General features: G+C 38.6%; 1 protein-coding gene and 1 pseudogene across 2 annotated transcripts in view; both read left to right on the top strand.

The window, feature by feature from the left end:
- Window positions 1-10145, top strand: part of LOC149107014 (uncharacterized) — a 104648-nt gene extending 94503 nt beyond the window's left edge. Inside the window, exons 1-5 of one of the 2 annotated variants that reach the window (XM_089296893.1) lie at window positions 936-1010; window positions 4912-4967; window positions 6758-7097; window positions 8606-8743; window positions 9226-10145. In XM_089296893.1, coding sequence (XP_089153019.1) covers window positions 6785-7097; window positions 8606-8743; window positions 9226-9701 — 927 coding nt within the window. In that variant the 5' untranslated portion in view covers window positions 936-1010; window positions 4912-4967; window positions 6758-6784 and the 3' untranslated portion in view covers window positions 9702-10145. Of the gene's footprint in view, window positions 1-935; window positions 1011-4911; window positions 4968-6757; window positions 7098-8605; window positions 8744-9225 lie in introns of those variants that run through there. The other variant, XM_089296894.1, reaches the window with a different exon arrangement.
- Window positions 10146-15919: 5774 nt separating this feature from the next.
- LOC149107026 (uncharacterized) lies at window positions 15920-19848 on the top strand (annotated as a pseudogene).
- The last annotated feature ends 4024 nt before the right edge of the window (window positions 19849-23872 follow it).

Here is a 23872-nt window from a genome sequence, read left to right on the forward strand (position 1 = left end):
AAAACAGATTTCAATCATGCAAAATTCAAAAAATGTTTCACATTTTCACGGCCTTTTAAGTGTTAATTTTTGTTTCAGAATTATTTTAATAAAGTTTTTTTCAAATACGTTCCACTTTTTTTTTGCAGTGAAACGTCTTGATAGCTTATTCACAGCTTTTTCTTCACAGGTTTTTTGAGCATATTTTCAGTGAAATTTCTTCACAGGTTACTTCACACGTTTATTCACAGGTTTTAAAAGTGAAATTTCTTCCTATTTTGTTCACATGTTTTTTTCACATGTTTTTTCACAGGTCTTAAAATTCACAGATTTTTCACAGGTTCTAGATTTTGTGATTTTTCTACAAAATTTAGCCCTTGCAAAATTCACAGGTTTTTTCACAGGGTGTTTCATTTAACACGACACATGCCTTTACAAAGCTACAGATGAGCTCTCTATCGGGGTTTTGATATGTTATAATGTTTGTATTAATTTTGACTTGCATTACATGTCTGCTATACTAGCTGCGTTGGCTTTATTTCAAAGCAAGATAAAAGAATTTTACCCACCTTTTTCTAGGAAAAGATGTAAATAGAAACACAACGAGGTGCTTGCTGTGGTAAATGAAAGGTCATCATTGCTCCGTTGGGCTGAATTCCGGTAAATGAAATGTGTGAAAGTAAATTGAAACAGGACAAGCTAAAGCAGTGAAGGCAGCTGAAGTATCTTCACTTCTCTTGCGAAAAACGGAAGTCAAATGATAAAATAAAAGAAGACGAGCAAAAGCAATAAAGGCAGGTGAAACATTTCCAAGTTACGCAAATGTCATCCATCAATATCCAAGTAAATATTTATCTCGATTCAAAGAAAATTAAAATGAAGAGAATCGGAGAGGCAATAAGGATGATATGCGTAATGATGAGGACTAAGTACTGACTACATTAACTTAAGATCACCTTGTCAATATATTTTCAAGAGTCCTACGCAGAGGACCTCGGATTCAGTTCTTTTCAATTTCTGCTCCAGATAAGGTAAGAAATATCTCTATCTTGCCATAATTTTACTACCGGTCACTTTTAAAAGCTACGCTTTTTCAGGTTTTAATTTTCTTCTTGTTAAGGACATTATATTTATGGCGTGTTGGGAAATACAAAATGAATGTGCTACAAATTATTGGGAAATGCTTCTGGAGTTTGACCATATATAAACTGAAGTCTAGTTGATTGAAAAAAAAACCGGCAATAATCAGTAAAAGCTGACTTCTGGCTATAGAGCAAGCTCTCGATTTTGCTCCATGGCTTTGTCATCCCAGATGTGTCTTTATTTTTTTTATCAAGAAGTTTTAATTATGTCAATTTCCTTTGGTTCCAAAAATCAAGCTAAGAAGTACAACACAAAAACTTGTAACTGCGATCAAAATTGCGTCGATTGAATTGTTTGAGTAAACTGTTGTTTCAGGCTGTAGTGCACAGTTGCACTCTATCTGCTTAACAAACCCAAAAGAAAAATTGACCTTAATACCTTAATATACCCAGACGTTTAATGGAAAAAGTGTCTCCTTTCGCATGTAAAGAATGTATATTTATGCCTGACAGGTATTTTCACTGAATACTTTTCGCTTTGACTTTGGCGTAACTGACAAGCAGATCAATAAATGCAATAAAAGAAAATTTTTTAAACATGTAAAATACAGCAGATCCGAGAAGGTTTGTGGAAAAAAAAAAAACACTTTTTTTAGTCGTTCTAACTTCAGCAGGTTCAAATCTTATTTTTTCTGCTCTAAAGAAGTGCAAGAAAAGACTGGAGATATCGCTGGAGTATACGTTTTGTGTTGGCTTTATTTTTCAAAGAATTTTCACGGTGTACTTAGCGTCTTTAAGAAAAACATTTGCATATCAAAAGCAAATTAATGTTTAATACAAAGCGGAAAAACTGTTCCGAATGAGCGATAAGTTCGAGAGGACAGGGGGGAGATCATTAATAGCTCTTGACACTAAATTAAACCCGCACTACACAAAAGCTCGCTTACAATTTTCACCTTAATAGCGATAAAAGGTATTTCAAAAAAGAAACAAAATGTTTTCTTTCCGCATTTACGTTGGATGGGACTGCCATTGTTGATAAAGGAAAGTATCAACCCTTCATTATTTATTTATTTCTCTTTGGAAAACTCAAACTCAGAATATTACAAATAAATCGATTGACGCGGTATTACGATTTCATAAGTAAAATTTCTGCTGTTTACCAAGTCTCAAACGTAGCGTGTACAGTGGATTTTCTGACGGGGTTTGTGAACTCAAGATTCATAGGAAATAGACTGCATGCAAACGTTTGCAACTTGGCCCTACCAAAAGACAGAGTACATAATATTAAAATAAACTTGGTGCTCTACTCTGAAGAGAGATGATGAAGCATAACAATATTAATGTTTCCTATTAACTTCTGTCGAAGTGCCTGATCTCTGTAACAAAACTTGCGTTGGAGGTCATCCACACTGCGTCGACGAGTGGTATGCAAAGTTCAGCACGTTTGCGAGGAGACGGACTCGGGTCCGCGATGGAAAACAATTCTTTTGTTTTCTAGTCTGTTAAAAGCTAAACTATTTCTAAGTTTTGTCGAGTTTTGAAAGATGAAATGAAGAAGTGTGTAATGAGAATTACCGCTATATATAGACTAACGAAAGGTGAACAAAAACATATCCTGAATCAAAACAACAAGATCTCCCGCATTTAGCCGCTGAGCCGTTTATAACTAGTCGTTCAATACGAATCCTTTTCTTCGGCCGTTCGAACGCTTAGCATCATCCGTTTCAAAATGGTTTTTAGCAGTTCGAACGGATGGCATCATCCATTCGAAACTTTTCGTTAGCCGTTCGAATGGCTGGCATCATCCGTTTAAAATTTCTCCTTTGCCGTTCAAACGTTTACAGCATCCGATCGAAATTTTTCCATGGGCGTTTGAACGATATTTGAAACCGTTTTAAATGGCTGGAACATCCGTTTCTCATCCGTTCGAGCGAGATCAATAAAGACAGGTGGAGTGTTTCCAGTTCTTCTTTTAAAACCGGGAGTCATTCAAATGTCATCCGATTAATAACGAAGTATATATAGATCCCTATTGAAAGCAAATTAAGAGTTAATGTCGATTAGAATCGAAAAAAATTCAAAAAATGTGGCCTCAAACCAAAAAACTAGTAGTGTTTCAAATCTCCCGATAATTATAACTTGACAAAAGAGACTTCAGGCACAACTCTCCTTACTTACGCTTTTATTTTTGTGGGATATTATGAATCTCTTTTATAAACCTCGAAGATTTGCACAAAATTACAACTTCCGCACCATGATGTACACCATTCTTGTCCTGAGATGATGACATGAGAGTTTCTAATCTGTAACTAGGTACTTTTTGGGGTATTCTAACTCCTACAACAATTTAATGAAGCGTACCTTAAGCGTACCGTAAGTCATTAGCTTAGAAATTGTAAAGTAGGACCTTTTTGAGCTTCGTTCGAACCAACCCATTTAAAATTGCAATAAAGTCGCTCGTGAGTGACATAAATGAGGGCTAAAGAAGGCTCTTTTTTATTTATTTCTTCTCTTAAGGTTGGAGTTCAGTTTATTTCAAAACCAGCCAAAAGAATTTCTCCTGTCTCCCTCGAGGAAAAGATATAAATAGAAAAAGCTGTTTGTTGTTAAACACAAAGGGGACAAAACTCTTTTGGATGAGTAAATTCTTGCGTTAGCGCTAAAAATTATTGGGAATTGCTTCTGGATTTTGACCACATAATAACTCAATCATTGGTGTCACAATGAGAATTTCATGTCCTAAACCGAAGTTTAGTTGATTGAAAAACAACGGCAATAACTAGTAAAAGCTGACTTCTAGCTATATAGCAAGCTCTCGATTTTGCTCCATGGCTATGTCATGCCAGATGTGTCTTTATTTTTTTCACCAAGAATTTTTCAATTATGTCAATTTCCTTTGGTTCCAAAAGTCAAGCTAAGAAGTACAACATAAAAACTTGTAAGCGCGATCAAAATTACGTCGATTGAATTGTCATTTCCAGTAAACCGTTGTTTCAGGCTGTAGTGCACAGGTGCAGTCTACCTGCTTAACCAACCGAAAAGAATGAAATGACTGAAAACAAGCCATCTTTAAATTGACCTTAATACCTTAATATACCCAGCCGTTTAATGGAAAAAGCGTCTCCTTTCAGATGTAAAGAATGTATATTTATGTCTGACAGGTATTTTCACTGAACACTTTTCGCTTTGACTTTGGCGTAACCGACAAGGAGATCAATAAGGTTGGCGTTCCGTTTATTTCAAAGGTTGGAGTTCCTTTTAGTTCAAAACCAGCCAAAAGAATTTCATCTGCCTTCCTCGAGGAAAAGATATGAATAGAAAAAGCTGTTTATTGTTAAACACAAAGGGGAGAAAACGCTTTGGGATGAGTAAATTCTAGCATTAGCGAAGGGTAAGATCGGTTATTTCGGCTCTCGACATTTTTGTCAAAGACTTCCTTGGCGACTAAACAGCAGAAATATTTCTCGTGATATCAATCCAGTTAACTCCCGCCCCAATTTCTGGGAGTAAGAGAAGATCTTGCTGTGGTAAATGAAAGCTCATCATTGCCCCGTTCGGCTGCCAGTGGTAAATAGAATTTGTAAAAGTAAATTTTTAAATTTATTTTTTAAGAATTTATAAATGTAAAATGAAACGGAATGCAATGAAGGCAGTTGAAGTATATTCAATTCTCTTGCGAAAAACTAAAGACGTCATGCGAATGTCATCCATTTAATATCAAAGTAAATATTGATCTCGATTCAAAGAAAATTAGATGTCAGAGGAGAGCCAATAAGAATGATCTGCCTCATGAGGGTTTAGTACTGCGTGCAATTCATTAAGATTACATTGTCAATATATTTTTCAGAGTCCAGCGCAGAGGACTTGAGACACCAGTTCTTTCAAATTTCTGCTCTAGGTGAGGTAAGAAATATGTATATCTTGACACAATACTACTACCGGTTCCTTTTAAGAGCTAAGTGCTTTTAATAGTCTTGTAATGTTTTTGTTTTTAGGGAAGTAAATTTATGACGAGCTAAGGAATATGTGCTTTTTGGGAATCGCTTCCGAAATCAGGTGTTTGATTGTGTAATAGCTCGATGATCGGATCCAACATCTTGAGCTGAAGTTTCTCTGATTGAAAGACAATGGCAATAATTGATAATTAAAAGAGAACATTTCGCAAGCTCTCGATTCTGTCCTTACCTTTAATTGTCATCGGAAAAAGTGTCTTTAGTTCTTTTGACGAGACGTGTCAATTATGCCAATTTCCTTTGGTTCCAGTAAGACAAGCTAAGAAATAGAATGTAAAAACTAATGCGCGAGATAAAACGCACTTACTATGGAAAATTTTGTCTGTTCCGAAAAGGCCAACATATGTTTTCTTAAGGGTGCGATTCTTTAAGAAAACCCAAGATTGGATTTTTAAATCCGAAAACGGATTTTGCGTTTCTTTTCTAAACAGATTAATCCAAGATCACTCGGATCATGGTGCGTCAAAGGAACCGAAGATTCCACTCTGGGCAAGGATTCTTCGGTTCTTTCGATGCACCATGATCCGAGTGATCTTGGATTGATCTGTTTAGTAAAGAACGCAAAATCCGTTTTCGTATTTAAGAATCCAATGTTGGATTTTCTTAAAGAAACGCATTCATGCTGGTCATATCTTTTCATGGTCCTAACTTACTGTTACAAAGAAACTACTTGTAAGGCCCCAGTTATATGGTCTCGGGTAACCGAGACAACCCTAGCCCCAAGGCAACTTTAGCGAGCGTTTATATGTGAAAACGTACTCCCTGTAGGCCGAGTCAAAGTTGACCCTGCGTGATTATTCATAACCCTTATTGAATAATCAAATGTGTAAATATCCCTCTTTTTTGGAGTTTCTCTCGATCATTCGATCACAGTGGGTTTTGCTGAGTTAATTTTCACTTCTTTGATATGAATTTCTGCTTTAAATCCTAAATCTAGGCAATACGTGTCACTCGCCACGCCGAGCGATGTCCCGGTTAGGCGAGTCAAAGCGTTGATATGAAGAAAAGTTGTCTCGCTTGCCGGGGTTACCTTACCTGCCGAGGCGAGACAACTCGCCCACCCGAGTTGTCTCGCCCCCCGAGACGGGTTCACGATCCTAATGTAAACGGTTGGTTGAATTTTGCAGAGAAATAAGCTAAAAGTTACCTCGGCCAGGGTAACTCGGGGGAAGGCTTATCTCAGGTACCCGAGACCATATAAATGAGGTCTAAGATATATTAGATACACTTGACTGTTTATTGTATTTCAATTGGGCCCTAAAGCTGACCAGTTATCATAAGAAATGCGATATTAGAAAGAAATCTACGTTTGCACTGCCTCGAAAATTAAGTTACAAAATGACAACTAATTTTCTGTCGATTTTTAGAATCTCCCACCGGTTTACAAACTTTATGTGAGAGTCTTGTCGTTACTTCAGATAAGTCCCTCTGTGCTACTCAAGAGGATCAAGCTAAGAAATAAAGATTCCCAAAAGGATGTGACAACCTTCGCTACTTTTACCGTCTAAATTAAGGAGGTTACTAATTTCTGCCGTGCAGAAACGAGGACAGCAATGGTTGGGAACCTCGATCTTTTTAGTGATAAAATTAAACAGACGCTTACAACAAAACTGAATCTCAGTACTGGTGTTATTTAGTATCAATTACAGGTCATTTTGAACTTTTTTATTTCACATGTAGCACAGGCACTGACGCATTCAATTCAATATGAATCCCAAGTTTTGGCTCTCAGTTGCGTTCCTGATGTCCCGGATCGGTGTATTTCAAGCTGCTGTCCAATGCCAAACAGCGGAATACTCAATTGGAGGAATGTTCCTCAAGGGCCACACCTTTAAAACAAGCAAGGTTGGATGGCCTGGAGGGTGCTATTTGATGTGCGAAGAAGAGGTCACGTGTCAAAGCTACAATTTCGTCATTGGTCATAAAGTCTGCGAACTGAACAATCGAACCAAGGAAGCGAGACCTGAAGATTTTAGGCCGGATCAGACAAGGTTCTACATGAAAAGGGCAAAAAACAGAGGTACACTTCCACTTTCCTTTCTTGCATGTTCGTCTCATTTTTCCAATCAGTACAGCTATTTTCAATGCTAGCGTCCGTGGCGAGCTTAATTTTGAGCGCGGCTGCGGATTCTCCTACCGGAGCGGCGAAACCACCAGGAGAAAAGGTGGGATGTCTCCGTACATGGCTTCGGCGCAATGGACGTTGCAAAACTATATGCTAACATCCCACAGGCCGGAGGAAGGAATCACGACTGTATGTAAAACATACGAAACATTCCACCCAAACAAACCTCCCATACCTAACCTCTACCTCGGCGAGGTGCTAAAGCTTCTCTTAAAAGAAAACTCTTTTCATTTTAGCGGCAACTCACGATACCGCAATGACTACAGAAATGGCGGTCTCCTTGGCCAACATTTTCACGGCCGCGGTAGAAACAGAAATCATTAACCACAGCCATATAAATCCCCGGGCAGGGTTGTTCGAAAGCCGGTTAACGCTAACCCAGGATTAAAAGTTAACCGAACTATTAATTTTGCTTGTCTAAAAATGTTTTTTATTGCTCACGTTTTGTGTGGTTTAAGGTTAGTCAAGCTCAAAACTGAAGGACAAATATAATAACCAGAAAATCTCACCGAAAAAAGATATTTCGATGATGTCATTTCTCTATGGATCATAAACAAAAAGGAAATAAACACGTTTATAAAGCTGGTGAATAACTATTATGCATATCAGTGACCGTAAAATTCACCGCTGAAATTTCAGATAAAGAAAAAATTTTGTTGGATAGACGCTTACAGTATACAGGGGGAAAAGATTTGAGAAAGAATCTATTCTCGACGTGCGAGTGCACTTAAAACCGACAAAAACTCTCCAAGACACGCACTTCATCTCCTGGCACCCTCCAGGCGTCCGGATCATGGGCTTTTTCAAAGGCGAAGACTTACGACTTCTGAGAACCAACTCTCCTCAAAAGCCACATTTGAAGAAACATTACACAATTCAAACGCGGATTACGCAACAGAGGTTACCCACTGCAAAATAAACAAAGAAGACCCAAAAGAATTTTGCAGTTTGTGACAGAATATCGCCATCTTTGCCTAATCTTAAGAAAATATTCTTATGAGTAAATGGCATTTAAAAGAAAATCAGTCCTTGCTAAGAGAGTTCTCTAAAGACCCTTCCGTGCTTTTATACAGAAAAGGGAGATCTTTGAAAAACGTCCTTCTTTAAAGCAAAGCTTTAGAGGTCAAAGTTTCTTCTTTTCAGTAGGAGTCGTATTTGGCCTATCAACCATTTGTAGCATCAATCCGGAACAAAGCACTAGCATGTAAAATCCCAAAACCCCACGTAAGCGTTTGTCTGAAATTAACTCAACCAATAAAAAGAATACTTTCCAACATCGTCTAACGTACATAAGAGGGTTACGAATAAGGTTTATCTGTTATTAGCTCTTCTTGTTTATAAAATTACTTGAAGCAAAATTACTTTATCTCAAAATTACTTTATCTTTTCATTTTATCTCACAGTCCCGCTTGGTTCCATTCAAGAGCTTCCTGCTGAATCGTGCAGTGAGATCAAGGCCAGTGAAGGAAATGAGATGGTTCACGGGGATTACTGGATATACTCTGACGGGAATGATCAGAAAATCCTGGCTCGCTGTGAAGGTACGGCCTTTTAGTTTATTGATAAAGAAGTTTAATTAACCTTTTAGCACCTCCAAAAAATTTAAATTTGCAAGAGACCGGAGTAGCTCAGTCTATTGATCGATCAACCAATAAATTTTGAGGGCAAACAGCCTTTTTGTTTTCAACGGCACAAGTATAAATTAAAGCGTCCAAAACAATCCAGGGGTGAGTGCTGATTGGCAGAAATATTGAATTTTTGTCCGCCTGTGGGAGCGATCGGTAACGATCTTAACCTTTGTGTTTAAAGAAACTGGTTTTACCTCTGAAAATTTCCCTCAATATACCTGGGACTTGATGCTAATGAAAAAAAAAAATTCAAATTGTGTCATGTTAGCAGATGACTTTAAAAAAGATTTATGACATTGATCTGATTGGCCCCTGAGCCTTAATGTTAAGAGTGTGCCACAGGATCGCAACGTAAGACATGGATGCAAATATTTTTCTCTGAAAATTCATTTTAGAGAACTGGCAGAAATTAAACACAGAACCCGTTTGCTTTGGGGCGCTAAATGAGCAGTACGGCGCCTTTAACATCACGAAGAGTGGACTTCTCAAGACGATGAAGCTCGTTCGCAAGTGGGGCTGGGTCAGATGCAACCCGAAAGACACGAAATCCTTCTGGGGCTGCTCAAATGTACTAAGGTATGGCAACAACAGCTTACAGACTATCATTACCAATGCAAAGAGAGAAGCCATCCTGCCACCTGCTGGAGACCTGAAAGTACAAGAGTGTGACAACAAAAAACACTTTTACAGTCTTAATGGAACTACCCACAGATCTCCTGAGCTCATTTTCCCGGACCTTCCTAACAAGCTGCCTGTGTCACGCAATCAGGAGTTGCAGATATGGTACGGACAGGATTGGATCGATTGTGATGAAGGTGACAACAGTGGCGAAACATGTGTTGATGTGTATGCGTGGTATGCTTTAACATGAGCATCTGACTTATTCGAAGCAGTAGGTGTTTATAGACACTGAAAAATTAACGTAAACGCGGCTCATATCTATCTTCTCTTGTATTGAATCTTGTAACTTAGCGCACAAATGCAGGAAGACATTCACGGAATAAAATGCTAAGAATAGTAGAAATATGAAAGTAGCGTCGAGCAATTACCAAGACGACGAAGCATTGTATGTACTATACTTTTTTTTACCTGGCTGTGAGGGCTAATGTAGTAATTACGCATCTAGGCTGTCACGAAAGTTTTTGAAGCTCCACTTTTTCTCCAACAGCAGTCTCATTCCAAACTACAGTACATGTATCAAACATGAAGCATAAATACCAATAGTTATCGGAATGTATATTAATTAGTTTATATATGTGCATTCTTTGTATTAAAATTTACTATTCTTGCTGTTAAAAATATTAAAAAAAAGATGTTGAATGTTTATAGTGATCGATGCGCTTAGCTACAACTAGCCACAGTTTTCAGGCATGCCACTTAAGGAAAAGCACATTTTTTCCAAAACTTTCTTTTTTTATCCATAATTCTGTCCAACTGACCTATCTAAGTCTCTAACGAGCAAAATTTGGGCCGGTAAATGATCTTATGCATTTTAGCTTAACCATAACAGGCTTAAAAATCCCAACAGGCGGAAGGCACTCCAGTTGGCTATTTACAAGCATAACAGAGGAGTTGAACTAGGGTCTGTGGGGAAGCAACTCCAGCTTTAATAGTGATCAGAGCGAGACTTGAGCCCGCGACCTCCGGATTTCAAGTCCAGCGCCCTACCAACTCGGCCACGCTGCCTCCAGAGCTTTTAACTTTTGTCAGGCCACGCTATGTGACGTGTTACAATCATTTCCGGTAAGATGCCTTGTCTCCAGGTTGAAGTTCATTTTCGTGGACAGGTCTGCTTTCCTGTAATGCATGTACCATAGTTAAAGTTTTTGCATGAGCACTGACTTCGTTCAGGCTCTAATACTGGTCTCCTTCACCATTTGCAAATCTTGACTGGCAGTTCTAAAAGGTTTAACATAACCCGCCTCCTGGCTCAAGAGCTGGCGAGTGTTAGAAAAGGATTTAAATATTCTGATTAAATATCGGCCGTTTAGCGATTGAACCGTTGTCGATGTACTGTTCAATAAAAGTACTGGTAACCAGTGTTGTAGGTCCATTAGTAAAACTAATGTAATCAAACTAACTGTAATCACAAGTTGTGATTACAACAAGTAAAACTAATGTAATCAAACTAATTGTAATCACAAGTTGTGATTACAATTTAGCTCTGTATTGACTTGGCAAAAGCATAATCTATATTAAAATACCAACCTTTCTAGAACTTTCTTGGAAACAACATGAAGGCGTGAGTTCACCGTGCTGTAACATCACTTTTCATTCAGTGTTTTCTTTATTTGGAAATTTCACTACGTTGCTGATGCGATTGTCAAGCAGCCGTTACTATACAACCGATCTACATTGTTAACACTAAATTGCAATAGCAATGGGCGGGGGGGGGGGGGGGGGGAGGGAGGGTACTTCCGTATATTTGGAATAGATGCGTGCCGCGAAAAGTTTTACTGAACCCAACCCAAAGCCCTGGGAACGAGGTTGACTAAGCCCTGACCCTCTTTGAGGATGATCAAATGAAAATTGATACCCTATTTAAGGCCCAAACCAAGAGGAAATGCAAACCCGAAACATGACACCCCGTTCAAGGAAAAAAACAAAAACTAAGAATGGCATGAACAGGTCAACTTTATTCTGTTTTGGTAACATTGGAAGTTAAGTATCGAGAAGACTATCTGTTTTTCGTTTCGCTGGGAATTTACGCACTGGAAGTTTAGTTAATGTAATTTAGGTACACTGTCTAAGGATTAGGCGGAGGGTGGGAGATGATTGACATTTCAGACTTCATATCGGACGGCTCTCAGCAAAAACCCTTTGCCGAAGATGGCAGCCCTCTATTCCATGTCAGTGTAACTAAACCGACCAAGGATGAACGGATGAAGAACAGAAACGTGAAGGGAGACTATCTTTCCTGATGTATTTGAAATTTCGAGGCGACTGGAGCATTTGGAGACCTTTCCCTTCAGTGGACTCGTTAGGCTGGGATCACTCAGTACCCAAACTTTGGAAAGGATATCCAGAAGACAAAATAGTGAACCTAACTGAAACCATGTAAATGTCAATAAATCGGCCTATAACCGTTAGGTGAGAGAGCTTCCTGTAATGAATATCACTTATTTATTTATTTATTTATTTGTTTATTATTTATTAACCTCCCACGCCAAACAAGGAAACACACCTCAAGTACGGTACGTATATTTTATTTATACTGCTTCGTGTCTTTAAGACTTAAGAATAGAACCGTTTTTCCGGGCAATACAAATTATTATATTTCAACTGTTTTGAGACTTCAGTATTACTGCATTGTACGGACGCTCAGTTTGCGAGCTTGGGCTACCTGTGTTTTGGACCGCATGTGAGGCCAAAATCATGATGCGGTGACATCTCGAAGGAAAACGAACGCCTACCTTGGTAAATGCCATGGCTTGTAATCCTTTCGGATAGCTTTTATGCTGAATGTGACGTGGATCTTTTGGTTTTGCCCGGTTTTCTCTGACACGGATACTTGAATCACTTTGTTGTGCCAGCAACGCGCAACTTTGGGTCTTTTCTGCCTCAAGAATAAACTAATTTTTTTATACTTGACTAGAATAACCAAGGTCTTGGTAAGTGATATCAGCCTCAGCTTTCAGTTTCGGCTGATGAAATAATTGTTTATTATTGGTGGATAGCAGACCAGGCAAAATTTGAGATCCTTTTCAGATTTGCATCAGTTGATTGATTGGCAAAAAACGAAACGTGAGAAGAATGCTAATAAAAATGATGCAGGTAAAGCAATACATTTCGTGTCTCGTTCGTCAGAAAATAAGGATTCAAAACAGTGAAAATCTTGGATAACACCTCGGCGAAAACCTTTTCATTTCTGCTTCGGGAATTGGTGATAAATGTTATATTAATTTGAAATTCGTATCTCGGCCATAAGTTGTGGTACGGTCCTATTTCTTAAAATAAGTTTGCCCGCGGTTTTTCAAGAAAAATATGTCACTACCAAAAACTGATTAGAGATGAGTAAACTTTGGCGAAGAAGAAGACAAGGGAAGAGGAAGAACGGTTATCTTTATCTATATCAGAGATTTCTTGGGCGAATAATGATATGAAATATTTCTCGCGATATCAATCGAGTTGACTAACACTCTAATTTAATGGATTAACAGATCCGGCTAAAGCAACATGTTACTTTTGTCTTAGGATGTCGAAATAGTTTAATGCATCTTCGCCTGTAATAATAGAAATTTATTGAGTTAGGGTTTCTTAACATCAAGAATGATCTAGAATAAGTTGAGTTGAAAAATATCAGTAAAAGAAAACTTGAGCTTTTCGTTAGGACAAAGAAACTTGTTAATATCAGCAGGTGGACGCATTAAAGGGTCCAGAGCATAGAGCGAAGATATGTAATTTGTTACCTTATTTCCAACACGGAAATCTAAAAAAGTGGATACCCGAGTTCTTCTGCTTTTCAGTCTGAAAGAAATATCAACATAGAGTTCTAAGAAGGTATACTAGAACCTACCGGAGGCGAGGAACCATTCTATTAGCTTTCCTTTGTTGCCCAATATTCTTTTAGTTCAAATTAATATTTACTTTGATGTTAAATGGATGACATTTACGTGAGTTCCCCTTTGCCAATATAGTTAGAAATACTTAATCTACCTTCACTGTTCTTCCTGTTTCATCTTTTCTTTATATTTCTCATTCACCGCCGGGCATCAATCAATTACGAACTTGTTCGATTATTGATCGAACATGACAGCATCGCTTAAATAGTTTTATGGCCTTGAGTATCTGTCAACAACAAAGCTACCTTCGCTTCTAGAACTTGTAAGATATAACACACTTGGCTGGAAAAATGAAATATTTACCACACATGTTTAATTGAATGACAACAAATTTTTGTTGAGAATTTTAAAGTGATGTATTAACGAACACATCATCACCACCCTTAACGCGCTTGCAAATTATGTTTGTAAAACAATAATGTTATAATTTTAAGAAATGGACAACAACTTTAAGTTTACAGCAAGACATGTTTCGAACGTTCAACGATAATCTTCAGTTGTGAATTCGTTTACAAGTTCGGTTGAATTAACACAAGCAATGGCGTATAAGTAAAACGTGATACAATTCAACATTTCGAAAAAATTAGCGTACAATTTTAAGAAGCGCGAGACATGGAATAACACTTGCGCGAGTACTACACTTAATACAAGGGAAAAAATTCTAAAAAGTAGAAATAATTACAGTGATTATAACACAAAATGTTATCAACAAAAAATGTAAAATGAACCGCTACTAAATAAATGTATATAGATAAAGAATAATATCAGAACGAGAGAGTTAAGTCAGCATGTTTCAGCTGCTTATTTAAAGTGGGATTCTCCCATTTGATGTGCATTGCTTCCTTCAACATAAGTTGTAGTTTGCTGTATGCACAATCCACGATGGAAAAGCAGTTCTTATAAGCTAAACACCGACATGCCTGGGATTGCTGCAAATGCTGATATACGTGTGAGTTCCTGTCCCTGCTCAGATGCTCACGAACGCGCGTCGAGAGATGTCAGCTACTCTCGCTGATCTAACAGGCGTTACATCCTGCACACGAAAACTTGTAGACAACGCACGAACGGAGATCGAGAGGAACAGGATCCTTAACACTAAACATACTACCAACTTTAAAAGAAGAAAAAGCTAACTTAATTTCGATGTTATTAGGACAATAGCGCTGAACGAGTTTGCGTAGCCTTTTCTGTTTCTCTGGTGAAGGAGGCTACATAGGGTAACTTAAAATAATAAGTTGAAACGGCTTGCTGAACCTGAGAGCTAGCTGATGGGCGGATTGTAGCTCTACTGACGTGTCTATTGATGACCTTTTCTACAATGTGAACATGGAAAAGGTTCTTCCATAGAATAAGGGTAATAATAATATGAAAGCCTAGCCAAGAATTGTCCATTTTGTAAACCCTGTCCACCAGTGTTCTAACAAGACCCATTTTGTAGGAAAATGAAGTGAAACTAAAATACATAGTTAGGAGCCCCGTGAAAGTTTTCTTACGGAAAACAGATGTCTGGAGATTAAGAGGGTTGTTATTGAATTGACCAAGACATCCAAGAAAGCAAACTTATCATCTACTGACTTCCATCTCCATATATAGTAAACCGTATGTTAGGGTGTTGGGAACTGATGTAATTGTAAAAGGAAAAAGCATCTTGTTCCCTCTCAAATACACAGAAAGTGCCATCGACATATCGCCGATAGAACAAAATCTTAGAGCCCTTGTAGTTTTCTATCCAATCCTTCTCATTATGCCCCATGAAAAGGTTAACTAAGACGGGGGCAAGGGGCGAGCCCATAGACACACCATCTACATGATCATAATAAGAACCTTTAAACAAAAAGTGAGTTTGGGCTGTGGCAAAACGTAAATGGGTTTTAAGCTCGGTGGCACTTAACTTATTGTCCATATTATCCTCCTTTATGCAGCGAACCGCTAGACCAATGCACTTATTCAAGGGTATGTTGGTAAATTAACTTTCAACGTCGAATTAAATCATAAAATTACCCGATAAAGGTATATCTAGGATTTCATTAACAAAAGTAAAGCTATCCTGAGTGCAATAATTAGTAGGGATGTAGGGTTGTAATAGAGAGCATAGATACTTAGCTACTTCATAGTTATAGGTCCCAATCGACGAGATTATAATCGAGTGGAACACGTACATGGAAACGAAGTTCGCTTCATTCAATGTCATTGATATTTTATTAGCTGGCAGCAAAGACGGAAGAAGAAAGTACCAGAGAGAACCTCTGGCATCAGGCTGTTTTAGACCTCTAAGCGAAGATAAGGTACAAAATGACAGATAATTTTTTATCGATTTTTAGAGTCTTCAAACGTTCCCTTGACCACATACAAGTAGCGCACTGGGACCTTTTCGTTACACTAGTCAATGTCCTGCGTACGATTGTTCAGAGCTGGAGTCTCTTAGATGCTAACAACAACATGGATTCTCCATGGCAAGTAATTAAGATCACTAGCGTGTCATTTTGAACGTTTCTATTTCGCATGTAGCAAAGTCACTGCCGCATTCAATTCAATATGAATCCCAAGTTCTGGCTCTCAGTTGCGTTCCTGATGTCCCGGATTGGTGTATTTCAAGCTGCTCAATGCCAAACAGCGGAATACTCAATTGGAGGAATGTACCTCAAGAGCCACACCTTTAAAACAAGCAAGGTTGGATGGCCTGCAGGCTGTTATTTGATGTGCGAAGCAAAAGTCACGTGTCAATGCTACAATTTCGTCATTGGCAAAACCTCTGTGAATTGAACAATCGAACCAAGGAGGCGAGACCTGAATATTTCAAGCCGGATCAGACAAGGTTCTACATGAAAAGGGCAAAAACAGAGGTACACTTCGATTCTCGTTTCTTTTTTTGCCCTTTTACAACTCAGTCGCTTTAAATGCTATTGGTTGGCATGTGTAGCTGGCTTGTTTCACCAAGCGGACTCTCCAATGGGAGCGGGGAAGCCGTGAGGAATGATGGGAAGCGGTCAAGTTGAAATGTTTTCTTCGTGGCCTAGGCGCTCTTGTTAGCGAAACAAAGCACTCGTGTACAAAAATTCTACGAGCTAAGCAAATATTCGACCTAAATCAATTCAAACAAATTGTTATACTCGTAGTAATCAAAAATTATGAGTGCGTTCGACGCCGTTTCTTTAATATATATACCTTATGATTTCAGTAGCTGACTTTCAACCTCTGTCTATTGCTAAAATCATTATTTTTCATCAGCAACCGAGCTTTTACAGGCAGATATGTTATAGTGTCAAAATCCATTCCAATGAAGTCAGTGAAGAGGTCCGCTGTGTAAAATACGATTTGTTGATATGTGCGTGAGCGCCTATTTCCATAGACTCACAAAAATATTTACAAAAGCCTTCTAATTTCGTGCTAAATATTTTTAAATTAACTGGTAATGTTTCAGCGTAAAAGCTAATTTGGAAATGTTTACTTTTTACGTAGGTTATTTTAAGCTGGAACCACAAATATAGCCAAACATTTGCAATCGCGAGCCCGTTTGTCGTAAACATTCGAAGGAGCGATTTTCAGTTAAGAACAAAGCATATAGAAACAACTGAAAAAAAGAAAAAACATTCAAATTAAATGGGACGCAAATGAATGGCCCGGTATCCTGCCAAGTACTTTTCCACCGATTCCAAACAATATTCGAATGGATCTGTCGCGATTGGAACTAATCAACAAATGCAATCAAACTTCAGCCAATGAAATATAGCTGTTCTCACGATAAACATCCCAAAGCCAAGGCGATTCAAAGTCGTGTTCCTGAACATATAAAATAAACTATAATCACGAGATTGTCTTTAGATATCCAATTGACGATGCTCAGACTTGCTCAGATTTCAACGAAAACCACGAGGTGCGTGGTAGTCTTTTGCGCATATGACGTTTGACGTCATTCAAAATGGCGCAGAAAATGCAGACCTTCAACGAAAAAAATGTTCAAATAGGTCACCCTCGAGACCACAAGACACCTAGGATTATGAACTGCGTTCTGCGAACGCAATAAAAAACGTTCACACACTTTTCCACCAACGTCCAATGTACATAAGATGGTTAAAATGCTTTTCCAGCAATTGCATCCGTACGAGTTCAACAGTTCCTTATTAGAGCGATAAAAAGGACCACAAACCGCAGTCAAAAGTTCTCACTTAGTAAACAGTATAATGGCTAGGAACTTCATCGGAGTTAGACAAAGAAGATAAAGTTTATTTCTTGTTAAGTTGTCAGCCGCTGCGTTGACATGACGGAGCGAGGTTAAAACAATCTTTTCGGTAACACAGATTACTTGAGGTAAAATATCTCGTATCCAACTAACGGTTACCAATAGGTCATATGTGATCAAGGAAAGCGGCCTCGCACCCATTTCTTCGTCAGAAGTAACAAATATTACACGAGACAATACTCCATTTTCGCGATAAATCAAAATTAATATTCTAACATGATTCCGAAGCTCTCTGCCCAAAATTGAGATAATTCTAATATTCGTGTTTTTTTTTTTTTAATTTTCAGGTGGCTCTGAACCCTATGTACAGAATTTTTTTTAAACTTTGCCAAATTAAAGTTGCGTTTTATGCAGATTCTTATTAAAATTTGACAATATAAAAAGATTTCACCGTGCCGTTTTTGAATTATAAGTTGCTATGGTAATCTATTGTGTCACGAAAATGACAACAACGTGTTCACCAAAGATTGGGCAGTTTTTTGATACCATGATTGTAGCATCAAGTGATAAAGAGTGGTCATAACGACTCATCAAAACGTGCTGGAAACTGTTTTGAGTCACCTTAAGCTCTTCTTGTAAGCATTTGAAATAAAATTACTCTGACACTGAGATCTTTTGTTTCATCACACAGTTCCTCTTGGCTCCATTCAAGAGCTTCCTGCTGAATCGTGCAGTGAGATCAAGGCCAGTGAAGGAAATGAGATGGTTAACGGGGATTACTGAATATACTCTGATGGGAATGCTCAGACAATCCTGGCTCGCTGTGAAGGTACAGAAGTTAGCTTTAATTCTCAGGTACCCATTTATACACCTGGGTGGAGAGAGGCACTCTGAAAGTAAAGTGTCTCGCCCAAGAACACAGCACAATGTCCCTGGCCAGGGCTTGAACATGGACCGCTCGATCCGGAGACCAGCGCACTAACCATGAGGCCACAGCGCCTCCACAGTTCGGTCCAGTGACGAAACCAAATTCGAACCGAGCAACAAAATGTCAACCCGCCAGCTCGGTCCAGTTGAGGCATTAGCAGTCTAGCGACTACAATGTTTTCAAACAAAGTGTGCATGACCTAACTCTAAAACTAGTGGCAAGAATGTAAGAAAATATTTAAAAACCATCAATTCAAAGTGTCTGCGCTGAGTTCAAATTATGTTTAATTGTTGTATTGTCTCTGTACTTTTCAAGTCAATAAAATTCAAATATGCATTTTTTGTTTGTTCCAACCGGGTATTCACAATGCTCAACCATGATTGGTGAGATTACGAGCAGACTCAGGCCCTTATTGCTCAAACTCGTGCTGTGATTGATTGAACTCTCTCGTTGCTCTGAAATACGAAGTGCGTAGTCGATCAACCAAACAATCTAGGGGAAAGCAGTCTCTTTCTCCAGTGGCATAAGTGGGCTAAATGAGCTAGAAGGGTTTGGAATAGGATCCAAATGTACGACGCGAAACAAACTCCTCATGACCATAAACGTGTCTGTTGGAAAAACTCTAATTGTACGATCCAGCAGTACTTACTCTTTACTGAGATCTTGTTTTGTCTAGTTAGTGCGCTTCTGATTGCCTTGATGTATAATTTGGTCGATTCTAGTCACTTTCCATGTTAAATACTTTTTTTTACCGTTAGTATTGCATATTTTTTAATAATTTTTTTTTTAGGAAACTGGCAGAAAATAAACAAAGAATCCGTTTGCTTTAGGGCGCGAGGTAAGCAGTTCGGCGCCTTCAACATCACAAAGAGTGGACTTCTCAAGACAATGAAGCTCGTCCGCAAGTCGGGCTCGATCATATGTGACCGAAATTCCCCGCCATCCTACTGGGGCTGTTGTACAAGCCCCTACTATAGAAAAAACAGCTTAATGACTATCATTACCAATGCAAAGAAAGAAGCCATCCTGCCACCAGCTGGAGACTTAAAAGCTGGCGTCGAAAACAAAAACCACTATTACCGTCTTAACGGAACTACCCACACATCTCCAGAGCTCATTTTCCGCGATATTCCCATTCAGGTGTCTGTGTCAGGCGATCATCAGCCTGAGATATGTTCGGACAGGATTGGACCGATTGGAGTGAAGAGAATAATAGTGGAACAACATGTGTTGATGTGTATGCGTGGTATGCTTAATATCACATGAGCCTCTGACTTATCTGAAACTGTCAAAGCCAAAAAGTTGACTGAAGTTTAATTTAAACAGACAATAAAAACGTGAACGTAAACTCAACTCTTGTTAATCTTGACTAGAATTAAAATCTTGTTACTTCAGAGCGAAAAAAATGTTATAAGCCACTAAAGAATATGACATAAGAATCTTCCTTTACAAGAGCATATAAAAACAATTCAGACTTTGATTAAGCTACAAAAATATAAGTTCTGAATATTGAAAGAGCATAGATAAAACACGCATTGTATGTGCTGTTGTTTTTTTACAATTTCTGCCAGCGCTAAGGGTGAATACAAACATTATTAACTACAGTAGTGCAAGGGTGCTAAGGAGCAAAGCACCTCGCGAGGTGATATGCTTCTGGTTACACATATTTACAAAAAGTACTTATTCAAGTCAAACATAAAGCATAAGTAACTGTAGACACTGGAATGAATTTTAACCGGTTCATATTTGTCAGAAAAATATATATACTTGTCTCGCTTTTAAGTTTTATCCTGTGTGTATCGTGACCTACGTCTTAACGCTTTTCTCCTTTTTCTCCTTTTATCTTTTGCTGCAGTGGTGGACCTTCTACTGGGTTTGCAACCAGTGGAACAATTCCCGAGAAAGCATCATCGAGACGGGCAATTCTCAATAGCCAAATGCAGTTGAGGGAAAATTTACTCAAAGCTTTTCAATCAAATTTCTAAACATTTTCGTGCATATTTAATTGTCTTATAATAATTGACGCAATCACTCTGATCTGGGTATCATTGGAAACTGGATCTCTTCCTCCTTCAGAACTTGAGTATGAATGACGCCAATTTGGACGAAGGTGATGACGTCAGAAGTGGACCAAAGGCCAACGCTCATCACAGCAGGTAACTGCTGACACAGGTGTCAATGGGTCAAGGGAGATAGGGTATCTGTGAAGCCTGTGAAGTAGGTCGTAAAGTGTCCAGAAGAAAAACAAACCTGAATTGGCCTTTTTCCTGTAAAATTACTTTCTGATAGGTTCGAGTACTTCTCACATAATTCAGTCGTTGGCAAACTCAATTGAACGCAAAAGGCATTTCGACACCTTTTAATTAACACTATTTAATCATATCTTATTTACAATCCTTAAATGTGTTCTTCTTTAGTTCTGATTAACAATCTTTTCTCCGCTTGCTCTTGATATCTTTCTTTAGATTTATTACATGTCAACTTATTTAATTAAATTGCCTTCTTCTAAATCGTGAAAGCTTCGCTTTACGTGCATTTTTTAAACATGCCTCTGCTGAATAAGTATTTAAAACATAATCATTGGATTTGATTTACGGTGATAATAAATGACCCTAATCTTAGCACAACTATATTGATCACTTGAATCATCATTAATTAAAGCTGAAATTAAGGAACAGAAAACATGCACGGTGTTTCTATCGAGTTCTAGTATAAATCTAGATCTACTATCTACTATCGTTCGGAATGCCGTTGTCTGATTGGCTACACTACTCACTATCTATTCTGTGATAGATAGTGAGTAGCGTAGCAGTGTGCCGTTGTTGACAAAATGAAGGCCGCTTTTCGGCGTTTTCGAAGTGTCTGTGAAGACGATTTAGATAAAGTTTTGAGCGACTAGTAGATTTATACTCAAACAGTTAGATTATTCGCTCTCGATTTCTATGCGCATACCTGTCAACTCTCCCGGTTTTGCCGGGAGTCTCGAAGTTTTTCATCAAATCTCCCGGTCTCCCTGTTAGAGCACCAAATCTCCCGGGAAATACGTAACGTGGCTTTTTTCAATTTTTTTTTTGTTTCATCAATTTCGTTATTTTCGAGAATCCAAAAAGGAAAATAAAACAAGAAGTGGTTTTAGTGCTCTTTATTTGAGCTGTTCTCAATCGGAAAACATCGGAAAACGGGAAACAGAGCGATCAAATCGATATATATTAAACGAGAATCGTAATTGGTCAGAAATCAACCAATCCAATCGCGCAATACATGGAAGAAAGTTGACGCGGTTTTCGCACGCTGTTTACACTCGAAGCGAAGATTGCCAGCACGGATTTCGGTTCGCTGCAAAAAGAATTCTTAGGTGCCCTTCCCTCGGGCTTTGAGGGAGTGAAGAGACTTGCTTCGCAGGAAGTGAAGGAGATTCCTCTAGTTGACGTCCAGCCATCAGTAAACACTCGAGGTAAGCTATTTTTGTGGGTTTTTTGAAAATTCAAGCGCTTTGAAATGTGAGCGGGTCAGAGCTGCAAGTCACGATGCCAAATAGTTTTAAATTAATAAAACTTCACTTCTGAAAAATTCATGAATTGGAAACTTTAGGCACTAGGCAAAGGATTTGAGGGCCTAATGTTTCCAATTCATGAATCCTGCAGAAGCACAGTTTATGAATATTATTTAAAATCAGATTCCCATATAAACTTTGTTATTTTTAGACCTGTTTTCCTTCTTATTTTTTCCGATGGAAAGTTAAAGAGAATCCAAAGGATTTCAGGAACACAAACCGACTGCTTGCTGTCTAAGTACGAACGTGTGCAGTTCATTGTGTCAATGATTTGCTAAATTTGTTCGATCTAGGATTTATAGTGGCGGTAATGCACGGTGAAATTTAATACAAAGAAAACAGGCGCACGGGGTTTGCAAAATCTGCCCGTTTGCCGTATAAGGCCAAGTAAAAAAAAAAAAAGAAATGTTTCTCGTCCGGATTTTTATAGAAAAGCGAGCTAGCGGGTGCTTTTTTTTTGTTATTTGGTATTTGCACCATCGTCAAATTCTCCACAAGCCAACTTGCAAAATAAATCCTGCAAGGTAATTTAGCTATCCAGTACGGCCCTAGCGTACCAAGGCTTTAAAATTTTGGCCTGAGTTTGAGTTAAAACGCAGACAAAAGCCACGTCTTACAAAATTTTAAGCTGTACTTACCTCTGTTGGTTTTTGTTCGTTCCAGCTTTTCCAATAAAAAAAGAGAGACCTATTGAATTCAACGATCAACTCGTATCGCCAAAGATCAGGAAACGTTTTAAAACGCTGTGTGTTTGTTTAAGCTTGGCCACCAAAACATCCCGATCAACCAAGATATCTTTAGTCCGGGCAAATCGACTCTTATATCGGGCGAATCGACTTTTAGTCCGGGTGAATCGACTCTTAGTCCTGGCAAAACAACTCCGGGCTTTCGGACTTTCGGGCGAAACGACCACAATTCTTTACATGTTGTTTATGTGAAAGGAGGCTGTGAAGAAACGATGTTTGTCTTAAAAATAAAAACTTTCTCTTTCAAAAGGTTTTAAGGATGTCAGGGCAGAAAAGCTCCTCCCAAGTCATGGCCCAAAATGTGTAGAACCGAAGCAAACTTATGGCGATGGAAATTGTCTATATAGGGCCATGTCAAGGATCATATGTGGTAATGAGGACAGACACGTAGAACTGCGCACGAGAACATTTATAGAACTTTGCATGAACAAGGAAAAGTATTTCAACGACGGCTATTTTGAAAGAGTTGACTGGTTTAGATGACTATGTGCAAAACTTACTGGGGAGTAGCTTTGACTTATCGTCCAAAACCAAGGAAAAACCGAAAGCTGAACGTCAACGAGAAGGCTTTGAGGCTGGAATTGTCGAAACCATCAAGCCTGGCTCGTATTCAAGCATGTGGCATATTTTTGCACTCAGCAACATCCTGGCTATTCAAACCGTTTACCCGGAAGTTAAAGGCTCTCTCATCAATCGGAATTATGTGAATGTCCTTATCACGCCTTCGCAGATACAGCATCCGAACGTAGCATATATAATGTGGACACACATAAGTAATGTCGACCTTGATGGTTGGACCCCAAACCATTTTGTTCCATTGATACCAGTACCACCAGCAGTGGGCGCAGCTCAAGCGAAACCATCAGCTCCTCCCCTTACCTCAGAACCCAAAGCATCAAAGAAAAGAGCTCAAAGTCCACCCTCTGTACCACCTGTTACTCCCAAGAAATCGAATTAAACGGGATCGTTTTTGTTTAAAACACACTTCTCCAACACATGAACCCAGCAGTGGCCATGCATTGTTGCAGTACATGGAATGCCAACCAAGTTTCGTTGTACAGCATGCAACCGGA

Source organism: Orbicella faveolata, unplaced genomic scaffold (assembly GCF_042242905.1).
Source record: "Orbicella faveolata isolate gen_17 unplaced genomic scaffold, um_ofav_v1 contig_27, whole genome shotgun sequence".
NCBI classification, from domain to species: domain Eukaryota; kingdom Metazoa; phylum Cnidaria; class Anthozoa; order Scleractinia; family Merulinidae; genus Orbicella; species Orbicella faveolata.